The sequence below is a fragment of the Saccoglossus kowalevskii genome, chromosome 7 (genome assembly GCF_978046115.1).
Source record: "Saccoglossus kowalevskii chromosome 7, keSacKowa6.1, whole genome shotgun sequence".
Lineage (NCBI taxonomy): Eukaryota > Metazoa > Hemichordata > Enteropneusta > Harrimaniidae > Saccoglossus > Saccoglossus kowalevskii.
Window position 1 is genome coordinate 25,884,448 of NC_140647.1, and position 27,126 is coordinate 25,911,573.

At 37.3% G+C, this 27,126-nt stretch overlaps 1 protein-coding gene across 1 annotated transcript in view; it reads right to left on the reverse strand.

Moving 5' to 3' along the window:
* Window positions 1-6,700: 6,700 nt before the first annotated feature.
* Window positions 6,701-27,126, reverse strand: part of LOC102810265 (protein AF-10-like) — a 41,048-nt gene continuing 20,622 nt past the window's right edge. Inside the window, exons 7-14 of the mRNA XM_085501377.1 lie at window positions 24,529-25,882; window positions 22,288-22,393; window positions 21,305-21,396; window positions 20,438-20,670; window positions 16,158-16,735; window positions 14,922-15,060; window positions 8,062-8,262; window positions 6,701-7,033 (exon numbers count right to left, since the gene is read on the reverse strand). Of these exons, the coding sequence (XP_085357503.1) occupies window positions 6,980-7,033; window positions 8,062-8,262; window positions 14,922-15,060; window positions 16,158-16,735; window positions 20,438-20,670; window positions 21,305-21,396; window positions 22,288-22,393; window positions 24,529-25,882 (2,757 nt within the window). The 3' untranslated portion in view covers window positions 6,701-6,979. The remainder of the gene's footprint in view (window positions 7,034-8,061; window positions 8,263-14,921; window positions 15,061-16,157; window positions 16,736-20,437; window positions 20,671-21,304; window positions 21,397-22,287; window positions 22,394-24,528; window positions 25,883-27,126) is intronic.

Consider the following 27,126-nt stretch of genomic DNA (forward strand, 5'->3'; position numbering starts at 1 on the left):
TTCAACATAGGTTGGCTTGCTGGGGGCATTGGTATGCGTCCTTGAGGTCCAGGTCGTGTTTGAAAAACTGTCCGACAACACGAGCAGTAACCATCTTGAAAGACTTCAGGTCGACTGAGTGATTCATGGATGACACATCTACTTCTTTGTGAAGAAACTAGGGGTTTCACTGGAACTACTAAACTTCAGTTTTTTCTCACTGAAACAGGTGTGTCAGCCATTTTGAACTTGACATGTTAACATGTAAAAACTCTTGCAAACTCTGTTGCCACACAGCTGCCCAACAGCTATAGCGATATACATATGAATGTGCTAACTAAACTAGCTAGCAACTCCCAAATTCCCAGCCTGTATCTTATGTCGGAAAAGTGGGAAACTGAAGATTTTACAGATATTAATCCTAATCCCCTGGTGGGTTATTTTTAATTCCGAGGGTCAACGGGCTGGCAGTAGTAAGACCTACTTTGTCTTAACTTATATCTTAAAATAAATATCTAACAGAAAGAAAATTGTGTTAAAGTTGTTTTCAGTATAAATTTGGTTAATTGCTGCAAATACATTTGTATATAGATTTACCTGTTCAGTTTTTCTCTGTTGTAGCCACCAGTATAGAGCGCCACCTAGTGGCAGCAGATTCTCAGTGTGCTTCAGTATTTTTGTTTTCCCAGCTGTCTTATATTTTTCAATCCTCCCACCACTTCCCCATTTCTTTGTATTTTTATTTTCCCACACCCCTTTTCTGAATTGTAACACTTTTAACAGATTTGTGAATTTAGTCAGTTTCAGTAATTACTTACTGCCCTGTTGTAGTCTGGGGTACTTTTAAGTCTATGTATGTTCAGGCCTAGTTTTGTATTAAAGTACCTCCTTTCTGCCAACAAAATTGTGTGTGTGTGATTCAGTTATCCATTTTTCTATCATATTGTAGCAATTAGTGTGATGCCATAAACGTCGGTCTGATACTAGTGATGCATTCAATAGAGGAAATACAGTACTTTGCTTTGATACTAGTGACGCATTTCAATAGAGGAAATAAAGTACTTTGATCTAATACTAGTGATGCGTTTAAAATACAGTACAGTACTTTGAAATACAGTACTTTGGTATAATACAAGTGATGCATTTGAATAGAGAAAATACAATACTTTGTTCTGACACTAGTGATGCATTTGAATAGAGGATATACAGTACTTTGATCTAATACTAGTGATGCATTTCAATAGAGGAAATACAGTACTTTGCTCTGATACTAGTGACGCATTTCAATAGAGGAAATACAGTACTTTGTTCCTATAGCAGTAATGCATTTCAATAGAGGAAAAACAGTACTTTGCCTTGATACTAGTGATGCATTTCAATAGGGGAAATACAGTACTTTGTTCTGATACTAGTGATGCATTTGAATAGAGGATATACAGTACTTTGATCTAATACTAGTGATGCATTTCAATAGAGGAAATACAGTACTTTGATCTAATACTAGTGATGCATTTCAGTAGAGGAAATACAGTACTTTGCTATAATACCAGTGATGCATTTCAATAGAGGAAATACAGTACTTTTCCCTGATACTAGTGACGCATTTCAATAGAGGAAATACAGTACTTTGTTCCAGTGATGCATTTCAATAGAGGAAATACAGTACTTTGCTCTGATACTAGTGATGCATTTCAATAGAAGAAATAGATTTCAATAGAAGAAATACAGTACTTTGTTTTGATGCTAGTGATGCATCTCAATAGAGGAAATACAGTACTTTGCTCTGATACCAGTGATGCATTTCAATTGAGGAATTACAGTACTTTGTTCTGATACTAGTGATGCATTTGAATAGAGGAAATACAGTACTTTGATCTAATACTAGTGATGCATTTCAATAGAGGAAATACAGTACTTTGTTCCTATAGCAGTAATGCATTTCAATAGAGGAAATACAGTACTTTGTTCTGATACTAGTGATGCATTTGAATAGAGGAAATACAGTACTTTCATCTAATACTAGTGATGCATTCAATAGAGGAAATACAGTACTTTGTTCCTATAGCAGTAATGCATTTCAATAGAGGAAATACAGTACTTTGCTCTGATACTAGTGATGCATTTCAAGAGAGGAAATACAATAATTTGTTCTGATACCAGTGGTACAAGTTAAATGAGATACCTTATTCTGATGTTGCTGGTGCATTTCAAAATATATATCTGTTTAATTCGTTTAAAAGATTCCTCTCATTAGTAAATAGCGCCCTCACTCCACAATATTTAGAATGAGTGGTTGGTCAAAAGTTTGATGAGTCAGGTGCATCTATTGGCTAAGCTTGTTGTACATAGATGCAAATGAGTATAGGAACCATTAATGCTGTAGGGTGTACTGGGAGGGGTGGAGGATTTCATGTTTGTAATGACTGGTTATAATGTGGTGTCTCGTTGTTTTCAAGATGCAGCCTGATATTTGTTGCTTTCTTGGTTGTTCAATTGTGGCTAAAATTTGTGTGGTGGGTGGAAGATGTGTTTATTGAGTCATTGTTTAGACACCCTGCAGCTTGAAATGGTATGGTCCAAATCCAAATTCGATATGGTGGTGTTGAATATCTGTGCGATATGGCAGTGTCATCTAAAAACCACGCATCAAAATGATTTCTGTTTATTTATTTACTGTTGTAGATCCTGAGAACTAGCCATTGAATATGATGTCGGGAATAAATGGTTATCTGAACAAGCTTTATTAATTATTGCTGGCAATATTCCAGTATGAATTGGGAGCAAACTGTGACACCAAATCTAGTCGTTGTATTGTTATGCTTCTAAAATATTTTTTTTTTAAATAAAATAAATTAAATAGAAATATTATGTGTATTTTTGTATGTGGAAACATGGCTTGCCCACTAAAAATATAAAGAAGTGTGGTCTGCAGTTCTTTAATTAATTTTTTTTTGTAAACAATAAAACACTCAGTGCAAGGCTAGTTCACCAACATGTCTATTCTCTTGCTTGAGTGTTAAAGTACATGGTTTAGTGACTACCTCTTATATTTTTAAATTTTAGAATGTTTTTTTATTTGGGAAGGTTCTTCTATAAAAATAGAACAGATATGGTAGTGAGGTATTAAAACAAGCAGTCTCTCGACTGAGATAGCTCCGCTGTTAGCAATGTCTATTTTAATTAAAGAACTTAAGAGATCATTAGAAAATAAACAAATCTGAGAGAGGTCTACCTGAGGTATCTATATGTATATTATCAAACAGCAATCGGACTTGCAGTTTTTAACAAGAAGTCGAAAATATCACTTTTCACCAAAACAAAAATATTCATCAAAATTAGAGAATTGAAGATATCATCACGAAATCTGAAAGAGGTCCACATGTAGTACCTATATGTATAATATCAAAGCAATCGTACATGGTGTTTTCAACAAGTCAAAAATATAACTTTTTACCAAAAATGACAAAAATATTCATCAACATTAGAGAATTAAAGATATCACGAAATGAGCAAATCTACGAGAGGTCTTCCCAAGATACATATACACCAAGTATCAAAGCAATAAGAATTGTAGTTTTCAAGAAGAAGTCGAAATAGCAAAAAGTTGACACGAACGATGGACAATCACTCATATGATAAGCTCCGCTCAAACAAAGTCAACAGCAGAGCTAAAAAAAAAAATGTCATAAACAACATTAAATTTAACTAAAAATGCATTTTATTATTGCTTTTTTGGTATAATTTATAACACCAAGATATGTGATTTTCAATACTTTATACATTTACAAGTCTGGAAGATTGCAAAGTGGAATGCGTACAAACACGATTAATTAGGTGCTGGGAAAAGAATGACAATCTGCATATCATTAAATAAGTTACAGTAGGTCATATGTCACAGGTCATCAAAAAGAGAATGTGAGCATCTGGGTGATGCAGCATTTTTTCACTCAGTGATTCTCTAAATAGGAACTTTCTTTTTCATGGAAGTATATTGGTGTAAACTAATACATTAACACTGATAATGGAGTGCTATAGAGATATAATTATGCCAATTGTACCTGTACGTTAAATTGGTTGCCAGCAGTTTGGTCACAGATGATCAGTTGGCAGCAGTGGATTGGCCGACATCAGTAAATCTGTAGATGTCAACGTCAATCATCAGCAAGCACAGCCTGATAATACCAGTCAATGGCAAACATGCCACTATCATACCGGTAGAGAGCAAACATGGTATGATCATACAGGTCAATAAAGAACATGGCATGGTCATACCAGTCAATAGCAAACATGGTATGATCATACCAGTCAATAGCAAACATGGCATGATCATACCAGTCAATAGTAAACATGGCATGATCATACCAGTCAATAGTAAACATGGCATGATCATACCAGTCAATAGCAAACATGGCATGATCATACCAGTCAATAGCAAACATGGCATGATCATACCAGTCAATAGTAAACATGGCATGATCATACCAGTCAATAGCAAACATGGCATGATCATACCAGTCAATAGCAAACATGGCATGATCATACCAGTCAATAGCAAACATGACATGATCATACCAGTCAATAGCAAACATGACATGATCATACCAGTCAATAGCAAACATGGCATGATCATACCAGTCAATAGTAAACATGGCATGATCATACCAGTCAATAGTAAACATGGCATGATCATACCAGTCAATAGCAAACATGGCATGATCATACCAGTCAATAGTAAACATGGCATGATCATACCAGTCAATAGCAAACATGGCATGATCATACCAGTCAATAGCAAACATGGCATGATCATACCAGTCAATAGCAAACATGACATGATCATACCAGTCAATAGCAAACATGACATGATCATACCAGTCAATAGCAAACATGGCATGATCATACCAGTCAATAGCAAACATGGTATGATCATACCAGTCAATAGTAAACATGGCATGATCATACCAGTCAATAGCAAACATGGCATGATCATACCAGTCAATAGCAAACATGGCATGATCATACCAGTCAATAGTAAACATGACATGATCATACCAGTCAATAGCAAACATGGCATGATCATACCAGTCAATAGCAAACATGGCATGATCATACCAGTCAATAGCAAACATGGCATGATCATACCAGTCAATAGCAAACATGACATGATCATACCAGTCAATAGCAAACATGACATGATCATACCAGTCAATAGCAAACATGGCATGATCATACCAGTCAATAGCAAACATGGTATGATCATACCAGTCAATAGTAAACATGGCATGATCATACCAGTCAATAGCAAACATGGCATGATCATACCAGTCAATAGCAAACATGGCATGATCATACCAGTCAATAGTAAACATGACATGATCATACCAGTCAATAGCAAACATGGCATGATCATACCAGTCAATAGCAAACATGGCATGATCATACCAGTCAATAGCAAACATGGCATGATCATACCAGTCAATAGCAAACATGGCATGATCATACCAGTCAATAGCAAACATGGCATGATCATACCAGTCAATAGCAAACATGGCATGATCATACCAGTCAATAGCAAACATGGCATGATCATACCAGTCAATAGCAAACATGGCATGATCATACCAGTCAATAGCAAACATGGCATGATCATACCAGTCAATAGCAAACATGGCATGATCATACCAGTCAATAGTAAACATGACATGATCATACCAGTCAATAGCAAACATGGCATGATCATACCAGTCAATAGCAAACATGGCATGATCATACCAGTCAATAGCAAACATGGCATGATCATACCAGTCAATAGCAAACATGGCATGATCATACCAGTCAATAGCAAACATGGCATGATCATACCAGTCAATAGCAAACATGGCATGATCATACCAGTCAATAGCAAACATGGCATGATCATACCAGTCAATAGCAAACATGGCATGATCATACCAGTCAATAGCAAACATGGCATGATCATACCAGTCAATAGCAAACATGGCATGATCATACCAGTCAATAGCAAACATGGCATGATCATATTGGCAGTATTGCATGATTATACAGGTAAATAGTAAACAGCCAAGGTTATACTGGTGCATCATAGTGTAACGAAGATCAAAACAAAATCTAGTCAAAGTATGGGCAAATTCATCATGGTCAAAGTTATAAACAATTTGATAGATTTTTTATCACTGAATTACAACATCTCAATAATTATATATGCAAGACCTACCCATATCAAACTTGGCCAAGACATTATCACACTTTAGAGAATATTAAAGTTTGAATGCTCTTTGTAAAGACAAGAAAAAAAATAAGCTTCCAACGGGGAGGAATTATTTGCAGGCATCCCTTTGTTTGGAGAAAAGAAATACTCACCTTTTCATACATGTATGTACAAATCAGTAATAATAATTCATGGCCTTTAGGAAGCCATATTTCATGCAACAGCTTAACCTCGATTTGAAACCCTCTTTTCCCCCAAAACTTTTTGCATTGTGACAAAAAAAATTATACATTTTTGAATAAAAAAACTGTTTTAAATATTATAAATAATAATTAAACATTTGTTATTCTGTTTCAGAAAAATCTACAAAATATTTATTTTAAAAAATAGTTTTGAAATCAAATTCAATACAAATGTTTGAAAAAATCCCCTTTGTTGAAAAAAAAAATATTGTATTTACAGAAAAAATACTCAAGTAAGAATAAGGATGCATTTACGATATTTACAAGTATTTTTTATAAGACAATAAAAATAGAGATATTGGATTAAAATTACAAAGTGCTGATACACAAACACTATTTCACACAAAAGAGACAAAATGTAGTAGTAATTACAAAATTGGAGACACCATTATCAAGTTTTACATGCAGTCTACCGGTTATATATCAAGGTACATTTCAAGAGTTCATGATGAATATTAATTTATTTTGTCATTTTAATAATCAATTGGTTTTCCCACTTATCATTTCAGGTTGTAGTAGAAAACTATTTTTAACTCTTGTCACCATGACTACCACTTCCTTTCTTAGCTCCGCCATGAGATACCTGAAAATTGAGAGGAGCACATTGCTTAATGTTTATGGCGAATCAAAGTTCAGCTATAATCTGCACATCAAATCTTAGCATATCCAACAGGTGAGCATCCTGCAATACACAAATGCACCAATGATGGAGAGGTCATTCATGGCTGTTACCGAAGATTACATGCGGTACTGTAAAATACCTTATTTTGGCTAATAAGTGAAAGTGATTCAGTGAAAATAGAAACCAGAGAATATACCTTTTTTCTTATATTTCATGTTTAGAGTTTTGTAAAAGGCTGCATCTGCACTCATTTTTAATGTTCACATTTTTCTTTAAATGGGGTAAACTTCTTTGAACTGAAAAATCCCTTCTTCGAGTGTAAGCTTTTGCACAAAACGCAACACATTTATTGTTGGCATTTTTAACTGTTATCTCTCATTTACAACAAGCAGAGAAAAAGTGTAGAATAATATGAGGTTATTACGAGGATACCGTATGCACGAAGACAATACAGCGGGAGTATCGACCGAAGCGCAGCGGAGGTTGATGTGGCGGCATACTGCCTGAGTGCATACTTTACGGTATCCTCGTAATAACCTTATAATTATACATCTTTTTCTCCCAATAATACATCATGGGAATGTTGAAAATCAGAACAGAATCAGCGAACTCCTTTGTGTTGAGTTCGGTCATGGCAGTCATGTTTGTTTTTGTTATGAGAAGACGCTTACATGTGTAATCATTCCATATTTGGAATTTGCATTTCCTAGTATAGTAGCATGAAAATACCTTGTAAAATACCGCAAAATTATAGCACGCTGTAACTTATAGTGTTACGGTGACAGATGTATAATAATAAAGGTTATCATTAGAATACCAGAAAAAGTATGGACTCAGGCAGTAAGGAATCGCATAGACCCTGATTGATACGATCACTGTACAGCCTTTGTGCAAAATTTGCGGTCTTCTCATGATAACTCAATATTAATTATCTCATGAATAAACAGCGGCTCTGATTCACACTTATAATCATCGTATTGAAAACCCACCTTACTGGAATCCCCATGTGTTGTACTGTGATCGCCGTTCATATGTAATGTGGGCATATTGTTACGTTGCGGCGGCGAACTCTGCAACTGTGACCCTGAAGCTGCACCTCCACCACCATGTTGTATGATTGCACCATGCGGCATACTTCCACCATGCGTTTGCTGATGCATTAATTGAAACACAAGCTGTTGGTGCTGCTCCTACAAGTAATGAACGCATAATAACATGACTCCCACAGACAGACAGACTAGCAACATTGATCTTTGAATATTTAATTGAAGCTCAACAAACTGTTGATCAATTATGCTATTTAGCAATGATGGTTTACTTTTACATAATTTTTGCTTATCTGTGCAAAGTTTAATTGTCCAGCTTAAGTAGTCAGCAAAAGTTCTTATGACAGTGAAAAATAACTATCAGTCTTGCAATATTGCAAAATTTTAAATCTTTAAAAATTAGGTTAAAATTTGAAATTTAATTTGTTAATACAATGTGGAGTGTAGAGTGGGTGGTAAGTGAATATATAGTGGGCAATCATATCTGGTCAGACCAAACGTTTTTGATAGGCGGTGAAGATATATAGTAATTATAAAGAGATACTGTCAGTATATGACCAGAAATGTTCTACAGTGTTTTACATAGATGAAATACCTTAAAACATGCTTTTTTTAGCTAGCATGTTATTTTAGCGAATTTAGCTAATCTGTAATTTTGCTAATTCAAGATGTCACTAATTTAATATAAAGTATATTCTCACAATGAGATTATTGGCACTTTAGCTAAATTAAGATTCAATTAATTCAAATTCTCTAAAATTGCATGTAGGTATTTAAACATGTTTTAATTTAGATTCACCACTTCACCCTTTATCATCAGTTCCACATGGCAGGACTTTCGCAAAACTTTCCCCATTCACCCATGGCTGGGTTTCCACAAATGGTTTCTCGTGGCTAGGCATCTGCAAACCCTTTGCTAGTTGCTCATGGCTAGGTTTTTGCAAACCCCTCACAAGTTGACTAAAGCAAGTCATTAATGGCAGGGCTTCCACAAACCCTTTGTAAGTCACCTATGGCTGGGCTTTCACAAACCCATGACTGGGCTTTCACGAACATTTTGCCAGTCACCTATGGCTGGGCTTACACAAACCCTTCGCCCGTCACCCATGGCTGGGCTTCCACAAACCCTTCACCCGTCACCCATGGCTGGGCTTCCACAAACCCTTCGCCAGTCACCCATGGTTGGGCTACCACAAACCTTTCGCCATTCACCCGTGTCGGGCTTCCACAAACCCTTTGCCAGTCACCCTTGCCTGGGCTACCACAAACTTTTTCGCCAGTCACCCATGGCTGGGCTTCCACAAACCCTTTACCAGTAACCCATGGCTGGGCTTCAAAGATCTCTTTGTCAGTCACCCATGGCTGGGCTTCCACAAACCTTTCGCCAGTCACCCATGGCTGGGCTACAACAAACCCTTTGCCAGTCACCCATGTTGGGGCTTCCACAAACCCTTTGCCAGTCACCCATGGCTGGGCTACCACAAACACCTCACCCGTCACCCATGGCTGGGCTTCCACAAACCCTTCACCAGCCACCCATGGCTGGGCTTCCACAAACCCTTCACCAGCCACCCATGGCTGGGCTTCCAAAAACCCTTTCGCCAGTCCCCATGGCTGGGCTTCCACAAACCCTTTACCAGTAACCCATGGCTGGGCTAACACACACCTTTCACCAGCCACCCATGACAGGGCTTCCAAAAACCCTTTGCCAGCCACCCATGTCGGGGCTTCCACAAACCCTTCGCCAGTCAACCATGGTTGGGCTACCACAAACCCTTTGCCAGTCACCCATGGCTGAGCTACCACAAACCCTTCGCCAGTCACCCATGGTTGGGCTACCACAAACCTTTCGCCATTCACCCGTGTCGGGCTTCCACAAACCCTTTGCCAGTCACCCTTGCCTGGGCTACCACAAACTTTTTCGCCAGTCACCCATGGCTGGGCTTCCACAAACCCTTCGCCAGCCACCAATGTCAGGGCTTCCAAAAATCCTTTGCCAGTCACCCATGGCTGGACTACCACAAACCCTTCGCCAGTCACCCATGGCTGGGCTAACACAAACTCTTCGACAGTTACCCATGGCTGGGCTTCCACAAACCCTTTGCTTGTCACCCATGGCTGGGCTTCCAAAAATCCTTTGCCAGTTACCCATGGCTGGGCTTCCCCAACCCCCTTGCCAGTCACCCATGGCTGAGCTACAACAAACCCTTTGCCAGTCACCCATGTTGGGGCTTCCACAAACCCTTTGCCAGTCACCCATGGCTGGGCTACCACAAACCCCTCGCCCGTCACCCATGGCTGGGCTTCCACAAACCCTTCACCAGTCACCCATGGCTGGGCTTCCAAAAACCCTTTCGCCAGTCCCCATGGCTGGGCTTCCACAAACCATTTACCAGTAACCCATGGCTGGGCTAACACACACCTTTCACCAGCCACCCATGGCAGGGCTTCCAAAAACCCTTTGCCAGCCACCCATGTCGGGGCTTCCAAAAACCCTTCGCCAGTCACCCAGGGCTTCCACAAACCCTTCGCCAGTCAACCATGGTTGGGCTACCACAAATCCTTCGCCAGTCACCCATGGCTGGGCTAACACAAACCCTTCACCAATCACCCATGGCTGAGCTACCACAAACCCTTTGCCAGTCAACCATGGTTGGGCTACCACAAATCCTTTGCCAGTCACCCATGGCTGGGCTAACACAAACCCTTCACCAATCACCCATGGCTGGGCTAACACACACCTTTCACCAGCCACCCATGGCAGGGCTTCCAAAAACCCTTTGCCAGCCACCCATGTCGGGGCTTCCAAAAACCCTTCGCCAGTCACCCAGGGCTTCCACAAACCCTTCGCCAGTCAACCATGATTGGGCTACCACAAATCCTTCGCCAGTCACCCATGGCTGGGCTAACACAAACCCTTCACCAATCACCCATGGCTGAGCTACCACAAACCCTTTGCCAGTCAACCATGGTTGGGCTACCACAAATCCTTTGCCAGTCACCCATGGCTGGGCTAACACAAACCCTTCACCAATCACCCATGGCTGGGCTACCACAAACCCTTCGCCAGCCACCAATGTCAGGGCTTCCAAAAATCCTTTGCCAGTTACCCATGGCTGGACTACCACAAACCCTTCACCAGTCACCCATGGCTGGGCTAACACAAACTCTTTGCCAGTTACCCATGGCTGGGCTTCCACAAACCCTTCGCCTGTCACCCATGGCTGGGCTTCCACAAACCCTTTGCCAGTCACCCATGGCTGGGCTTCCACAAACCCTTCGCTTGTCACCCATGACTGGGCTTCCACAAACTCTTTGCCAGTCACCCATGGCTGGGCTTCCACAAACCCTTCGCTTGTCACCCATGACTGGGCTTCCACAAACCCTTTACCAGTCACCCATGGCTGGGCTACCACAAACCCTTCGCCAGTCACCCATGGCTGGGTTTCCACAAACCTTTTACCAGTAACCCATGGCTGGGCTTTAAAGATCCCTTTGCCAGTCACCCATGGCTGGGCTAACACAAACCCTAAGTGTTCTCACCAGACTTGCGATATGAAATATTTGAAGGTTTTTACTCTGAGACAAATTGTTTCACAACAATGTAAGAAAACTGTCAATATTTATTAGTGGAGAATAAAAAACTTCATTTCTGTCTGTCTTTATTTCCACATAGATTGGTAATTGTCTCATATTTTTAAACTGATAGAACAATTCCACACAACGAATTTAATTTCTAGTGAGAACACTAAATCTGCTATAATTAATATTGGGATAGTTGTTGTTCTATGGTATGAAAGGAAATGGCAGTCTTATTTTGAAGCCTCCCTTAAAGATTGATTAAGATACTTAAATAATATGCACACCAAAGTACGAAAAATCAATTGTTAATATAAAGCTAATGTAAATTTTAAAACAAAACATTCATTATGCAGCATACGTTCAAATGTTGTGTACATTTCATGTATCAAACGCAATAAGGCGCATTAACTGCGTCACTTTAACATAAAACAAAATGTTAGTATCAGCTGTTTATAAAAGCGGTAACACGATGTAAGAAGTTCGCATCACTCCCTTACCTGGTGGTAATACTGAAGAAATGGTGGGGGATTAAAAAAGAAAAAAAAGAAAGAAAAACAAAAGAACAGAAAAGGGGAAATGTTAGGAGTCAAAATTAGAATAATGTTTGAAGCAATCAACAAAATAAATGTATATGAAACAGTTTACAAGCGTTTCTATTGGAGGTGTTACAACGAGCACAAACAGTTTTAGTAGTTAAACCTATTCCTAAATGTTGATATTTCATCTATTCGGAAAGCATGCATCATTAATTGAAACACACATGTGCCAGGGTTTGCATTCAACGACCTCTAGTATTGTCACACTTTAACCTTTTGACCTTTAACCCTTTGTCTCTTTAATCCTTTGAACACCAGTCACATTTTGTCACACTAAAAAAAAAAAATGCCTAGTTTTTTTTTTTTAGAAATTTTGATCAGGAACTGTAGATAACAGAGAATAGTGTCTATTTAGTCCAAAATAAACAGGAAAATTACAGGAAAATACAAAAACAGTGTATAATTTTTTGTAGCAACATTATGGTGTTCAAAGAAATAAACTCTACAAATATATCCCTGAATCCACGTTATTAAAGAAGGCATCTCAGTTTAGACATGTCTCATTTGTGATACAGAGCAACAGAATAATTTTTTCAAAACATCTGCACTTTTTAATTGGGACATAAAATTGCTGATGTAACTCATGATAGTTATCCATATACTATATTTGTCTATTACCATGCCCATCCAAACCCTACCCCCCTGGGAGTGTTTTCGGCAGGTGGCCAGAAACGCTTTCCATTTAATTATGAGTCAAGAAACAATCTAGTGCAGATCAAAGTTTTCAGAAAAGTGCCGTTTTCTAATTCAGAAGTAATTTTTGGAACATTGCAATCTTTCCTGGCACCTAAATTACAGTATATTTCGAAGTTCCCAACTTTCTAGTTGTTGTACCAATATGACAGAGAATTTCAACTGTACGTATTAACGGTTTTGTAAAGTATGGCAGGGTTTACTCGATATTCCAGGAACATCAGGTTCCAAAGGACGAACATTTCGTTTAAGTTCTACAAGTTTGCAGTTTGGGCATTACGGCATTTATGCATGCTTCTGGTGGAATTTACAAAGTTCCTACAAACTTTCTTCAAACTAAGATTATTCAAGATGTTGCGCCTTGATCATTCCAAAACAACCCCACTCACAGTGTGCCCGTACACGTTCAAACCTTAAAATGGTCACGCAAATGAGCAGCCATTAGAAATTCAAAAGTCAGGAATTGGTTAATAACGGACTATAACCTATAGGTTCAAAGGACACAGTTTCAGGTAAACCTGTATATAAAAACATAAAAAGGTGGATATTCTATTACGTTGAGAGTTGCAAAAAGACCGAAAACATTTGCCTACAATGGAAATAAGTTGAATTTTACTTACATTTCACAACAAGCCAACAAATTGATTTATTTGTACGCTAATTCTAATCACAACTAAGTAATACTGGTAATCAACGCTTGTAACAACTTGAAAACAAGTTATTCGTCTGTTAAATAACGCGACAGGATTACACTACTATACTAAAGCAATGCGTTCTTGTTTTGTTTTACTTAAGAATTATTCAACTATGCTTTTCATGGCCAACAAAATTAAAATCAATTATTACATTAAAATTATTTTGTGTTAGGCCAGACTTTTATTATCCCTTGTTTCGCAAACCCGCCGAATGAACAGAAGCCGAAAATGTAATAAAAATAAAATTTTATTTCAGCTTAATTTCTCACGCCCGCCGACTTGTAAGTGCAAAAATTGCTAAAAAAACTTATTTTTATCTTCATTTTTTTTTCGCCCACCACATAACAAACCCAAGTTGCATTTTCATGGGAGTATCATGATCAAAGTACCGAAGTCTTGCGCAGATGAGAAACAAGGTTATACATGGAATAAAATTTTATTTCATTTTTTTCTCTCCGATCAATGATCTCACTTACAGTTCTTTCGCCCTCCTCAAAAAAATTGCCTTATAAAAACTTGAGAAACAAAGAATAAAAAAAGTCTGGCCTTATCATGAATATATTTTTGATATCTTTACAATCGTAGGTGACCACACTGGTTGTAAAAACACTCCTAACACCACCGCAAAAATATGACCATTCCCCCAAAAGGTCGCCAAGGGCATTGCATCAGACAAATATGGTAAACTAATTTATTACTTGGGTATTCTATTAATAAACATGAATAAACAAGTTTTACAGAGTACCATAACTAAAACAAAAATGAGTGAGGCAGGACAACTTTAGAAATTATTATGAATAGCAAAGTATTGCGGTTTTGTGTGTGAATGTTTGTTTTGAGTCTGCGACTTATTTAGCAGTGAGTGAATGTGTGTGTGCGAGTTAGTGAATAGTGAGTGAGTAGTGAGTTAGTGAGCAGTGAGTTAGTGGCAAGTAAGTGCGAGTAAATAACAGCCGTAGTTTAATTTTTACTTTTTTATTTAAGTTAAGGGAAGAGGTTAGGTGGGTATAATGCATACTCCACTTAACCCAAAACCTGATGACAAAACCTATATTTCTTAAAAATTGCTTCTATAATAGATTTAAATTTACCATTAATAATACGCACACATACACACCAGTGAGTAAGAGTGATTAAAAGTAAAGCCATATGTAAGCAAGCCAGTGTATGAATGAAAACAGGTGTACACGTGATTGAGAGAGAGCTGATCAGCTTATCGTACCACTCAATATCTTACCGGTGTAAGCTGTTGTTGCTGTAAAAGAGAGTTTAGGTGCTGTTGTTGCATCATCATCTGTTGTCTCTGATGTTCTCTCATGTGATGTTGCTGTTCTTTGGTTGCTTGGCGGTCCCCATATGGATGAGACTCTGAAGGGCTGTAAAATATTAACCAAGGTTTTCGTTTTTTTAAATAGAATAAAAGAACTGTCTATATATACAACTTTCTAGTGCTGCTCGACCAATCAGAATCCTTAATTGCAGGACTTTATACACACATTAAATGTCCTGTTTTCAAGTTTGACTTTTCTCAAGCTAAATCTTTGTTCTAACATTTGTTTCAGAACTTTGATATAGATCACATGACATCAAAGATGAAACACTGTCTGAGTCATACTATGCTCAGCAGAAACCACAAAGGCTGGGTTGAACTCTGAGCTCACACAACGAAGGCTTAGACAGACATGCTGCACATAGAGCTATCTGAAACGCGATGTCATTTATTGTCTTTCTGGGTATATGATATTTGAATATTCATAACTATGCAGATCAGGGGGTCAACCTGATACAATTTCAAGAAGACGACGACGACAACATATTCAGAAAAGTTGTCACTCATATGTACATGTACACTGATTGCGTAATAATGCTTTCCATTTGAAAATAGCAACAAGGTTTCCATTCTCCATGATGAATTTCGAGCAGACTTGTTGACAGGAATCACTATAATTCCTTCTGGAATTAAAGTTCCCTATGACAAAATGTTGTGGCCTCATTATTTTATATTGGATCAGACTTCATATCCCAGGAAAGTCAAAATACACAAGCTTTATATCTTACACAACAATAAATAGTGCTCAATAATTTTAAGTATATTATGCAAGTTATTTTGTATACAGTGCTGTTGTTTATTTGGCTTCGTTGATAAATCACTTCATATTTTTTTCTATAATATGATGCAATTATTTTTTGTACTTGTTTAGCCTTGTAAAACAAAATCAAAAGCATGTGTTTTCATGCACATTTTATTAACTGGATTTCTTTTGAGAATTTAAATCACTGACTTCAAACATTGCGTAAAATACAAGACTACAAATTCATTTGTTTGGGGAAGATTGTAATATGTAAATTATAGGCAAATTAATATGCTGATTTATGTAAATTACGCCCCCCATGATGCATTTTTGATTGTGGATAACAACTTCCTCACCAAGAAGAAATATGCACTTCTCGTAAAGGAAATAGAAATACCCACCTTTCCTGTTGGTGAGTCGCCATTCTTCCTTCAGCAAACTGCTGGCCATGTATTGATGCAGCTGAAGGAACCCCTGGTTGTAAATTGGAAGGGTGTCCTATGGGAGGCTGCATAGAAGGATGTGAATGAGGTGGTCCTTGATGGCTCTTTTGGTGTTGCTGAGGAGAGACCTGAGATGGATGATGTCGTTGTTGTTGTTGCTGCTGCTGCTGCTGCTGTTGCTGCTGCTGCTGATGTTGCTGGTGATGATGTTGTTGTTGTTGTTGTTGCTGCTGCTGTTGCTGTTGTTGATGATGTTGCTGCTGCTGCTGCTGCTGCTGCTGCTGCTGAGATGGTGCAACTTGTTGGTGAGGATGAGGTTGTTGTTGATGGTGGTGAACTGGAAGAGTTGGTGGTTGATGGGAATGGTGATGAGGATATAAAGGAGAAGTTGGAATCTGTCCTGGTTGTAGCTGTGATGGCCCATGTACGGAAGGCGTCAGCTGCGATGCTGGACTGTTAGAATGCGCACTGCTTCCAGGACTTCTTGATTGGTTCAGTGCTGCGTTCAGAGAACTGGCAGGATTGGGATTTGGCTCCTATACAAGGTAAAAAGAATGAAATATACAATACACCGAAAACGAGACGTCATTTTAAAAACAGACTACCGCACACACACCCAAGACAACTGCACTATGGTCATTAGAAGCACATCTCCAATAGGGTAGACCCTGTTTTGATTGTGGAAGTATTTTAATAACACCAGGCTAATCTTGACATATAAATTATGTAAGGGCATTCACCTAAATTTCTATTGTCGGCAAAATTTATTTTTTAAAATCAGCCATTTTAGAGTATTAAAATTTACATTTGGGAATTATTATATTGTACTGTTTATCGATGAAGTTATTTATTGTATTAATTGTTAATCCTACTATGCATTGCTATTTGATTTCTGCTTTGAATGAGTGCTACAAACCTACAAAGTATGTAATATTTCATTGTTCGAAATTCACTCAGACCCAGTTGCAGCATGAATAAAAAAGTCATGCGTCCTAAAAATTTGAACAGAAGGAGCCTAATGGCTATACAGGAAACGACTCTTTTGACCAAAGACACATTTCCATTATTTAAGAAAGCACATATATATACAACTACAGTGTTCTCCACGAGGGGTTTTAGCAGGGCGCAGTGCCCTGCATAGGTAGTCATGCGCCCTGCATCGGTCAACAAGCGCCCTGCATTCACATTTCCCGCCCCGATCAAATACATTGTATTGTTAGTTGAGTATTCAGTGTTCTCCACGAGGAGTTTAAGAGGGGCGAAGCGCCCCTCTTTAATTTATTTGCGCCCCTCTTCAATTTGTAGCGCCCCTCTATTTATCTTCAGCACCCTCCTTTGTTTTCGGTGACAGGCTGTTTCACAGTCCCGGAAGATGTCCCGACGACGTTATTGAGAGACCTCTTATTAATTGACAGGCGATAAAACAAAGAACTAAGAGACAGATAGTGGCATAGGTGACAACTAGGGGTCTGGGGAAAAACTGGCTGAATAAATAAACAAAAAACAATGAATGGATGGGTGAGGCACGGTTACTAAAAAAGACGGTTAGGAAACGAACCATGTTCTTTTCATTGGATGCGTGTCGCGGGTAAACATTTGAAAGAAAAGACGTACTAATCTGTGATAAATCATTAACATAAAATGTAGACAGGAAATCACGCAAATATGACGTCATTTTTCCCAGAGTTCATTGCAATCAACAACTGCACGCCATTTTATTGTGTCTCTGTCGATACTTTCAGTAATACTAAAGTGTATGTTGTTCCAGTGAATCCTGACAAAACTGTCGCTCGGTTTAAACTCAATACAAATTTGCCTGTCTTGTTTGGCATTTTCTTTTCTAAAGAACAAGATCAGCAGAAAACTGAACTAAAAAAACCAACAAAACATGATCAGAAAAAGGACGTCAAAGAAACCATACAAGTGTTTATATTTCAGCCATGCGAAAGTTTTAATGAGGAGCCATGATACCACATTCATTTTGTTGGAAATAAACAAAAATATGCGATAATATAACTGAAATAACCCAAAATGCATGTAAGCAGACCAAATATGCAACAACAGGCAGTTCCAATGAAATTAAGAATGGTTAAAAAGGGTTTGAAAAACTGATTTGGCGAAGAGACTGCTAGAAAGTTGTATCAACAGTTCAATGTGTTCAAAAATTGTAGCGTGGACTAAAACTTTATTTAACGGCACGCTAAATATTGCAACATGAAAAATTACCAAAAAAATTAAACAAGGACAGACAAAAACAATTAAACAGGCGTTTTATGAAACTGGCGGGAAATATTGAATACATTTTCAACGATTTCTACGGCGTCTACAAAAAAAGTGTTACGACTTTTAACAAAATGGCTGATACAGTGACGCGAAAGCAAAACGATAAAATTTACTCTAAGCCCCCAAATCGCACACAACCTTCATAAGTACGCACAGTAGTATACTAAAAATTCATTTGGTAGTATTTTTTATAATATAATGTATTTTAAAATAGTGACTTAGGGGTTAGAAATTTCATTACTTTTTCTTCCGGGACCCAAGCTTACTTTCATGACAACAGTGAAAACGATAAATGACGATTCTCGATTCTGAATGTTATCACAGTCACAAAGAGTACTCATCCAAAATGTACGTGTAGTTCTTCGTAGAGTTTGTGCACTAAACAAGGATATTCTATCGAAAACGAGCTTAAAATTTCAAATTCGCGGAACATCAAGTGATCGACACAAAAATGAAACAAAATGGTGGGCCTTGAAATTTCGAGCAATAGACGGCGTACACAGAGCGACACGCATCCTTGAGGAATTAGGCAGATTCACACCTTTTAACAATAGCGTTTCCTAACCGTCTTTTTTAGTAACCGTGTGTGAAGTGATTGTCACAAGCATTGCGTTAATCATGCAATGGGATAGTCAAAACAAGTTTTCTCATCATTCCTGAATTAGCTTAGATACTTAAGAACAGGAGAACCAGCAACAATTTATTGGTCCAATTGCTTGTTACTTGCCTTTTATTGGCGAAAAGTAAAAAGAATCATCAAATAAATCACCAAAACAAAACGTATGGTAAACACTGAAACAACATAGATGTCACGGTATCTGATTTGACGTTTGTCCTCAGTACCCACAGTGCAATCAACATAATGATAATTTATTTACAGTCATCGGATTCGATTTTTTCTTTTTCTTTTAAATGGTAATTTTGTTATGTGAAAATATTCTTCTTCTTATTACTTGGGGTTTTCAACTATTACAATATCTCAGTGCATTTATAAAACCTATAAAAATGTAAATATTTGAAAGAAATTTAAAAGAAATAAATGAAAGGCTAATTTTTCACAACTTGTTCCATTACACTTTTACAAAGAATAAAATTGATATTCTTCATTTGTCAAAGTTGATATTTTTTTACACATCAAGTGGTTTAACTTATCAAAATAATTCAAGAACATTAATATAGTACATGTACACAGTATTTAATTGATGTAAATATAAAAGTGCTAAGAATTTCCTTTGAAATGTTTGATTAGTATGCTAATTATATGCAAATTAAATATGCTAATTATATGCAAATTGGCGCCCTCTTTAAATTTTATTTGTGGAGAACACTGCACTAAGAACTAATTGGAACCAATTAGAATTCTTCCACAGGTTTTTATGTAATTTTTAAGTATGATAATTTGTGAGTTTAAAATCTGTTTTAGCAACATAATTACAGAAATATTATAAAATAAAACAGGAAATCACTTTTATTATGATGTCAGAATATATCCTAAAATACTAACAACTTCATATTTTAGTTGACTTCCACAGCTGAAGTAAACATAAACAGTAAGTCATGAACACGGTTAGAAATGGTTACAAAATGTTCAGAACATTGAAGACAGATTGTAGATTTATTCAAAGCCTCTCAAATTAAGCTAAAGACATTCAGTGAGTTTGGATGCTTGATTTGTTCTGGAAGGTTACTGTAAAATACTTTATTTTAGCTGGAACTAATTTTCGCTGAATACGCTTTTTGGGTGTTTTGTCTACAGGATAAGAGCCCCTAGTACTCTCAGAATAAAATTTCTTATTTTATGATTTGATCTTATTCTGGGTTCAATATTTCACATATATGAACATGTGAATACAGCTTTGAAGAGAACGAAATTGGCTTAAGTTCTTTTTAATACATTTAAGACCTGTCAATTCTGGGATTAGAGAGGGGTTGTTTGGTTGAGACAGGTTTCTTACCTGAGCTTGCGGCGGGTCAGACGGAATCATGTTATTCAACCGTGGACTTCGACCAGCACCCTGTGGATTAGGGCCATTGTCAGTGGCAGTTGCACTTGAATTTGCTAGTGGTACAGATAGTCTTGCATTGACAGCCAGTAAATGATCTCGTCTGGCAACAAGGTTCTTAATGTGGTCTTCCAATCTTTGGTTTTCAGCCCGGAGTTGGTGTAAGCAAGATAGTAATGATGAAACTAAACACAAAATACGTACTGTATTAGAAATGCATCTAGTTATCATACACTGGATCATTCAAATATGACTTGTTATTACCACACACACACACACCTCTGTTATATTTGTGTAAACGCATGCACTAACAGAGCAGAGTGGTAAGGTACAATGTTAAACAAAAACAGCTTAAACATAAAGACCGCAACACTTCGTTTGGGTCCTACTAATTAACGCGCGGACATGCGTGGACTCTCCGAAACACGCACAGGAACAAATAGAGGGAAATAAGTAATGTGTGGGGCAGCATTTGTCGTTGTCATCCCTACGAATTGAATGGTATTGTCCTATTGTTGAACACCAACTAGCATTAGTAAACAAAATGGCAGAGTCCACTTGCCAAAATGCCCGGGCATCAATCATAAAAACTGTGGATAGCTGCTAGAATTCACGACTTTTCAAATTTTGAGCATAAATGAACACTATACAGTACCAGGATTGCTGTCGCTGCCCTGCGCGTTACTTATTCCACCCTGCTCATTCCTGTGTGTGTCCGGACAGTTCCACAGTGCATTAATTAGTAGGACTGCTTTGTACAGAAAACACTGTTAACAGTCTATTGGTAGAAATTTTGGTACACGTATCCAAAGTACTTACTGTCAAAATGTGCCCCTTGTTGCATGAGAAACTCTGATCCTTGTTCCCACTGTCTTTCTAAAAGTTCTTCCATGGTGGCCGGAAATGGAGGTCTATGATAAATGAAAAAAGACGCAATTAGTCATAAACTGGGACTAATAAGGAAAGAGTTCAATTTTTGCTCCTGGGAATATTCGCACTTTGATTTCACCACATGGTGATGTTCTTTTTCTTTCACAAAAATTAAGTTTTATTTTGTGAAGCAGAGGTCTAACATTTGATATTTACAATGTCTGCGAAATATTCTACATGTAGCCAAAATTAATGGGGAAAATGGCGCCGGTGATATGTTAAAGCAACAGGAAACTTGTTTTTTATGTTAGACGCATACAAAAAAAAAATACTGCCATCACAGGTCGGATGATTATTACTGTTCTATGTTGCATCACTTTATAGGATTCAACACATCACATGTAATGTATTTATTTTGTGAGGATGAGATGTATTTTTCATCCAGTTTATAAATTTATAGCATTACATATATTGAAATCAACACACAATGGCGATAAGAATGCCCACTAAGTCTATTCACTGTCTATTCTGAGAAGCGTGTACATATACACCTGTGATTTACATTTGATGACGAAATACACACAAATTTGTTTCTTTCTCTTTTTAAACTGTGTAAAGGAACATTTCCAGACACTGAAGTCACTGCTGTCTCTTCTGAATTTTTTTTACATATTTAGTGCCAATTGCAGGTGTGAGTGCATTCAATTCCCCAAAATCGATAATACAACATGTTTGGAAGGCGGGGCAGACTATACTCTGATTTTTACTGCTGAATAACCAGGTCACACAAAGAGCCAAACAAAACCCAGAATTACCCTGACATTAGGTCATCACTGAAATAAATTTTAGAGCTAAAATTTAAAAGATAAGAACTAAGTTAACATAATTTCAAGTCAAATGTAAAATGTTTCATTGGTTCAAATTAAACTTACATAAAACTTTGGTCCATATCGTTACTTTGGCTGTTACTAGATTGAGGTCTTTGCGGTCCAATTAACAGTCCATTAGATGAAGTGGCAGTCAAAGTCTCTCTGGTATCTGAAGGAAAATAAATAAATAAATGTATGTACATGCAGAGAGAGACGGAGAAAATCGTATTGGCAAAAGTACAGAACCTAGTCCAAACGAAACACTAGACTATCAAGATGGCAGTTCAGTTTACCTGATTCTGGTTGATTTTGTTAAATATGATTTACTGGTTATATAGTAAAATTTCTATTTGATTAAATATAGTATACCTAAAAAAAAGACAAAAGATTGGAGTTCTAAAATTAGATCTTAACCTGCTTTTTCATTCTGCTGCTATTGGGTGTAAACTGTAGGTAATTTTAATTTCATGTGCAGTTATTGCGACTCTATGCCTCTAAGAATTCAAGAGACGGTGCCAGATTGGCCAGAAGCTAAACAAAGTATATTATTTATTTATTATCGACATTTATTAATTTTTTTCAATCCACTGGTCTAATATATATACATATAGACTAGCATTAATATATACATTTTTAAGTTACAATGAGAATATCACAAAGTATGCACAAAGGCAAATACAATCCAGTTTTCTGATTGGTTAATAACTGATTTTACTTTTCAGGCCAATGGAGGTAGTTTTCGGTCAACTCACGCATAGAAAAAACATATCATCTAGTGTTTGTGTGAGCCAACAATGAAACCAATAAATTTGTTCTATCTCATTATAATCATGACAACAGAAAAATAATTATCATGCAAATTAGGTAATTAATATGCATGGTTCTACCAAAACCTAATAAAATCTGCGCATTGGCCCAGAGCATATATGCACCAAGTTTCATCAAAAATCAATGTATGGTTCTTGAGATATCAGTGGAACAGACGGACACACACACACACACACACACACACACACACACACACACACACACATACATACAGACATTCTAACTGCAAAGACTCCCATTGTGTGCTTCGCACAACAAGCAAGTTCAATATTTATGTGTGAAATGCAATATGCTCATGTTTGTTATTATTTGAAACTTTCTCCATACTTTTAATTACCAACAAAATTGAAGTAAATGAACAATACTGTAAAATACTTTATTTCAGCTAGAATTAATTTTCTCTGAAAAGGCTATTTGGGTCTTTTGTATGGAATTTATTTTCACTGATTTCTGATGAGTTGAATGTAAAATATAGGAAAAAAGGCATACAGATTTTATTTTCACTGAATCATTCCTTCAGCAAAAATAGCAAAAATTAATTACAAGTGAAAATAAAGTATTCTACAGTACCATGTGGAAATTCTATGTACCAACAATTTTTGTCGTTGGACTGTAAATTTTTCAACTGTTCATGACGCCTATTTTAGAATCAAATCAAGGTATTTTTTTACTAGTACATGATGCCTAATTTAAAATATTTACAATATTTTACTTGGATGAAAAGTAATTAAATTAAATTAAAAATACACCCAACACTTCTCAAACTAATAAATTTCAACTGAAATAAACATACAAGTAAAATGAAATCAAACATTGTTTCAACAATACATGTGATAGCAAAACTACATTGTTGATTGACAATCATGCAGAATGAGAACACAGAATAATGACGCAGCTAGGGAGCAGAATAATTATTTTGGCAAATGTGTCGGTGCATTCTGGTGGCACAGTAATAACCATATTATTTATTATACATGTTTTACACACATGTACTTGTACTGATAATTCATACAAGGTCAACATGAATAACACAGACAATTCCCGAGCTGAAAGTAGTATCAAACTAACATAAAACAATCAAATATATTCATTAATAATTGCTAACAATTGGAATATTGTATTTTATGTCCTTTCCATGATATTTTCATCGGTTGATTTTAAATCTTTACTTGTTTAAGGTTGATAAAACAGGCTGGTAATAGAAGCTATTAATAGCATGGTAACATATGCAATCCCTCCAATAGTAATATTTATTTTTTTATATAAATTTCACTTAAAACATTATTACTAGGACAATAAAATAAATAAATAATTAAGAATTAGCTTCATACAAAATTTTGGAGTGTGGAGAATATTTTGGAAGTGAAAACACAGCAGTTTTAACAATTTAGTTCCTAGCACAAAATTAAATGATTTTGTTTTAAAATTACGTGGAATGAAATGAACATGAAACGACACAATAAATAGACAACTTGCCTTGATTTGTTTGGTTATCAGAGATATTCTCTGGCTGTAATGCTGGCATGGTGGGGTTTGACGAGGTCAGCTGGCTCTCATAGGGCTGTTGCTGACTTAAGCTGCTAGCGAGACTCCCTGATAAGCTGTCGCTGGTCCGGAACAAACTAGATAATCCAAACGGGGAAGAGGAACTTTGGGAAAAGCTGAGATTAGGGGTGTTTGGAAGCGAATCCTGAGGTAACAGATTTGGGGGGAACTGCCCCGATTGATGACTACTACTGAGGTCAGTCATATCAGAGCTCATAGTGTTCAATGAAGTACTAGGCGATGATAGGCTTGATTTTCGGGATTTTTTGGTCGGAGATGGTTGCGAAGATTCTTGAATTAAATCCTTAACAGTTTTTGATGTTTTTGGTCGACCAGGATGTCCTGCTTTGTTTTTTTTCACACGGTGTCTTTTTTTATCGTGTTTGTCAGGTGACTTGACTATTGTAATCGGGGGAACTGTGGGTTCTTTATTTTTAGTTTGCCCATTGGCCAGTTCACCCCCGTGAGTACTTGAGGTATATTTCATCATAAACTCCTCATACGAAGTCTCATATGTTTTTGTTGGCGTCACAACTGTTGCTTCAGCTGGTACAGATTCGGGTGTTTCCATGGCAGCAAGAGGTGGCGTGGATGTAGCGGCCACAGGTGGCAAATCTCTCTGTTCTATGGTTTCCGTGGTAACACTAGGTAATCTCGACGGCGTCGGTTCTCGTGACGGTTCTTTTGAGGATTTGCTCTGCGATTTTGTCTTGGACTTTGTAGAAGAGCCGTCGTCACTTGGCGTGGCTCGATGTTCCAATGCATTAGCATTAATTTCAGATAGACCTAAACTAGGTAAATCAGGCTGACTGATATGGCTCATGGTAGAGCAAGGACTATCAGATCGTCCACTGGTGCTGGCAGTTTCAGAGGACACCAACCCCTTGCTAGATTTACGTCCTCTCTGTCCTGAATGTTTCTTTGATTTCTGCGGAGCCCCAGCAGACTCTGAAGGCATACCTTGCGGAGGCGTGTCATCCAGTGGCTTGTTAGATGTAAATTCAATTTCAGTGAAATTTGCACTAGTGAACTTTGCCGTGGTTTCTTCCATGCTTTTCAAAGAGCTTGTCGAGGAGTATGATGCAGTGTCACCTTCAAGTGAGTCAGTTTTTGTCTTCTCATACTCAGTATGAGTGGTGACAGTACTAGCTTCAGTAGTTGCACTATGCTTTCTTTTTTGCTTATACTTTTCTGGTTTCTTTTCCGCACATTTCTCTTTCTCTGGAGTTGTTGTGTAGTGATGCTTGAAGGCCGGAATTGCCTTTATGATTTCTTTTTCCTTTTTCTACAAAAAAAAAACAAAACACAAAATAAAATAACTGATAACATGGCACCAATATAATATTAACCTGATATAATTTCTGTTAATTAAAATTCAAGAAAAATTAAATTTCATAGCAGTGAATTTTTATTTATACCTTTATGACTCATTGCATCTAATCTCCCACTCGCTCCGTTTTATTCACCACTCATTTTCTGCTAGCTTTTTATGACCGTGGTTTGTAATCGAGTGGAAAATTTCTGGTTTGTTCCCAACCTTGCTTGCTTAACCTGTGTTTACACACGACTAAAACATGGTCTGAGGTTTACACTGATTTTCAGTTATGCCTTTTCTGAATTTGAGGAATGGTGAATAACATGCCTGAAGTTCCAGTTTGTTCTTTTTATTATTTCCTAATATTTATATGCACCCAATCTGCCAGACAGACCCCACAAATGTCTGGTTTGCAAAGTACATCAGTGGTAATGCTTGATTTCCCTTTTCTCACTGTTGACTAGTCACGATGTGTTCACAACTTGTATAATATTATTTTTTTTTATGGTGAATAAGAACATGACAAGTCATTGTCAATGACACGTCCCCGTTCCGTTCATATTTGAGTGACATATACATTCAAAGCAGATCATGACCGAAATGCACCTGCATACGTACAAAACATTGTGCTAAATCTGAAAAAAATCCATCCATGCATGACTGAGATCCGGTTCTGGAATTGTGAAAATACGTGATTTTGATGCATTTTCGGCCTTAAAATGGTCATCATTCCGCTATTGTTAAGCAGATCATGAAACAAATGCACATATCTATTTGTGACATGATGTACCATGTGTGTGTGAAGTTTGAACTTGATCAATCCAGACATGTCTTGGATACGGATCCAGAACTGAATTCTTTAACAAAATGGCCGCCAGTCGGCTATTTCGAACTTGATCCGAAAAAAAAAATGACGTGCATCAAGGTCCTATTATGTTTAATGTATGTACCAAATTTGAATGAAATTCGTCCATGCATAACTGAGATCCGGGTCCGGAATGGTGAAAATGTGCGATTTCAATGCATTTTCGGCCTTAAAGTGGCCGCAATTTGGCTATCGTTAATGAGATCATGAAACAAATGCACATACATATTTGTGACATGATGTACCTTGTGTGTGTGAAGTTTGAACTCGATCAATCCAAGCATGTCTCAGATACGGATCCAGAACTGAATTCTTTAAAACAAAATGGCCGCCAGTCGGCCATTTCGAA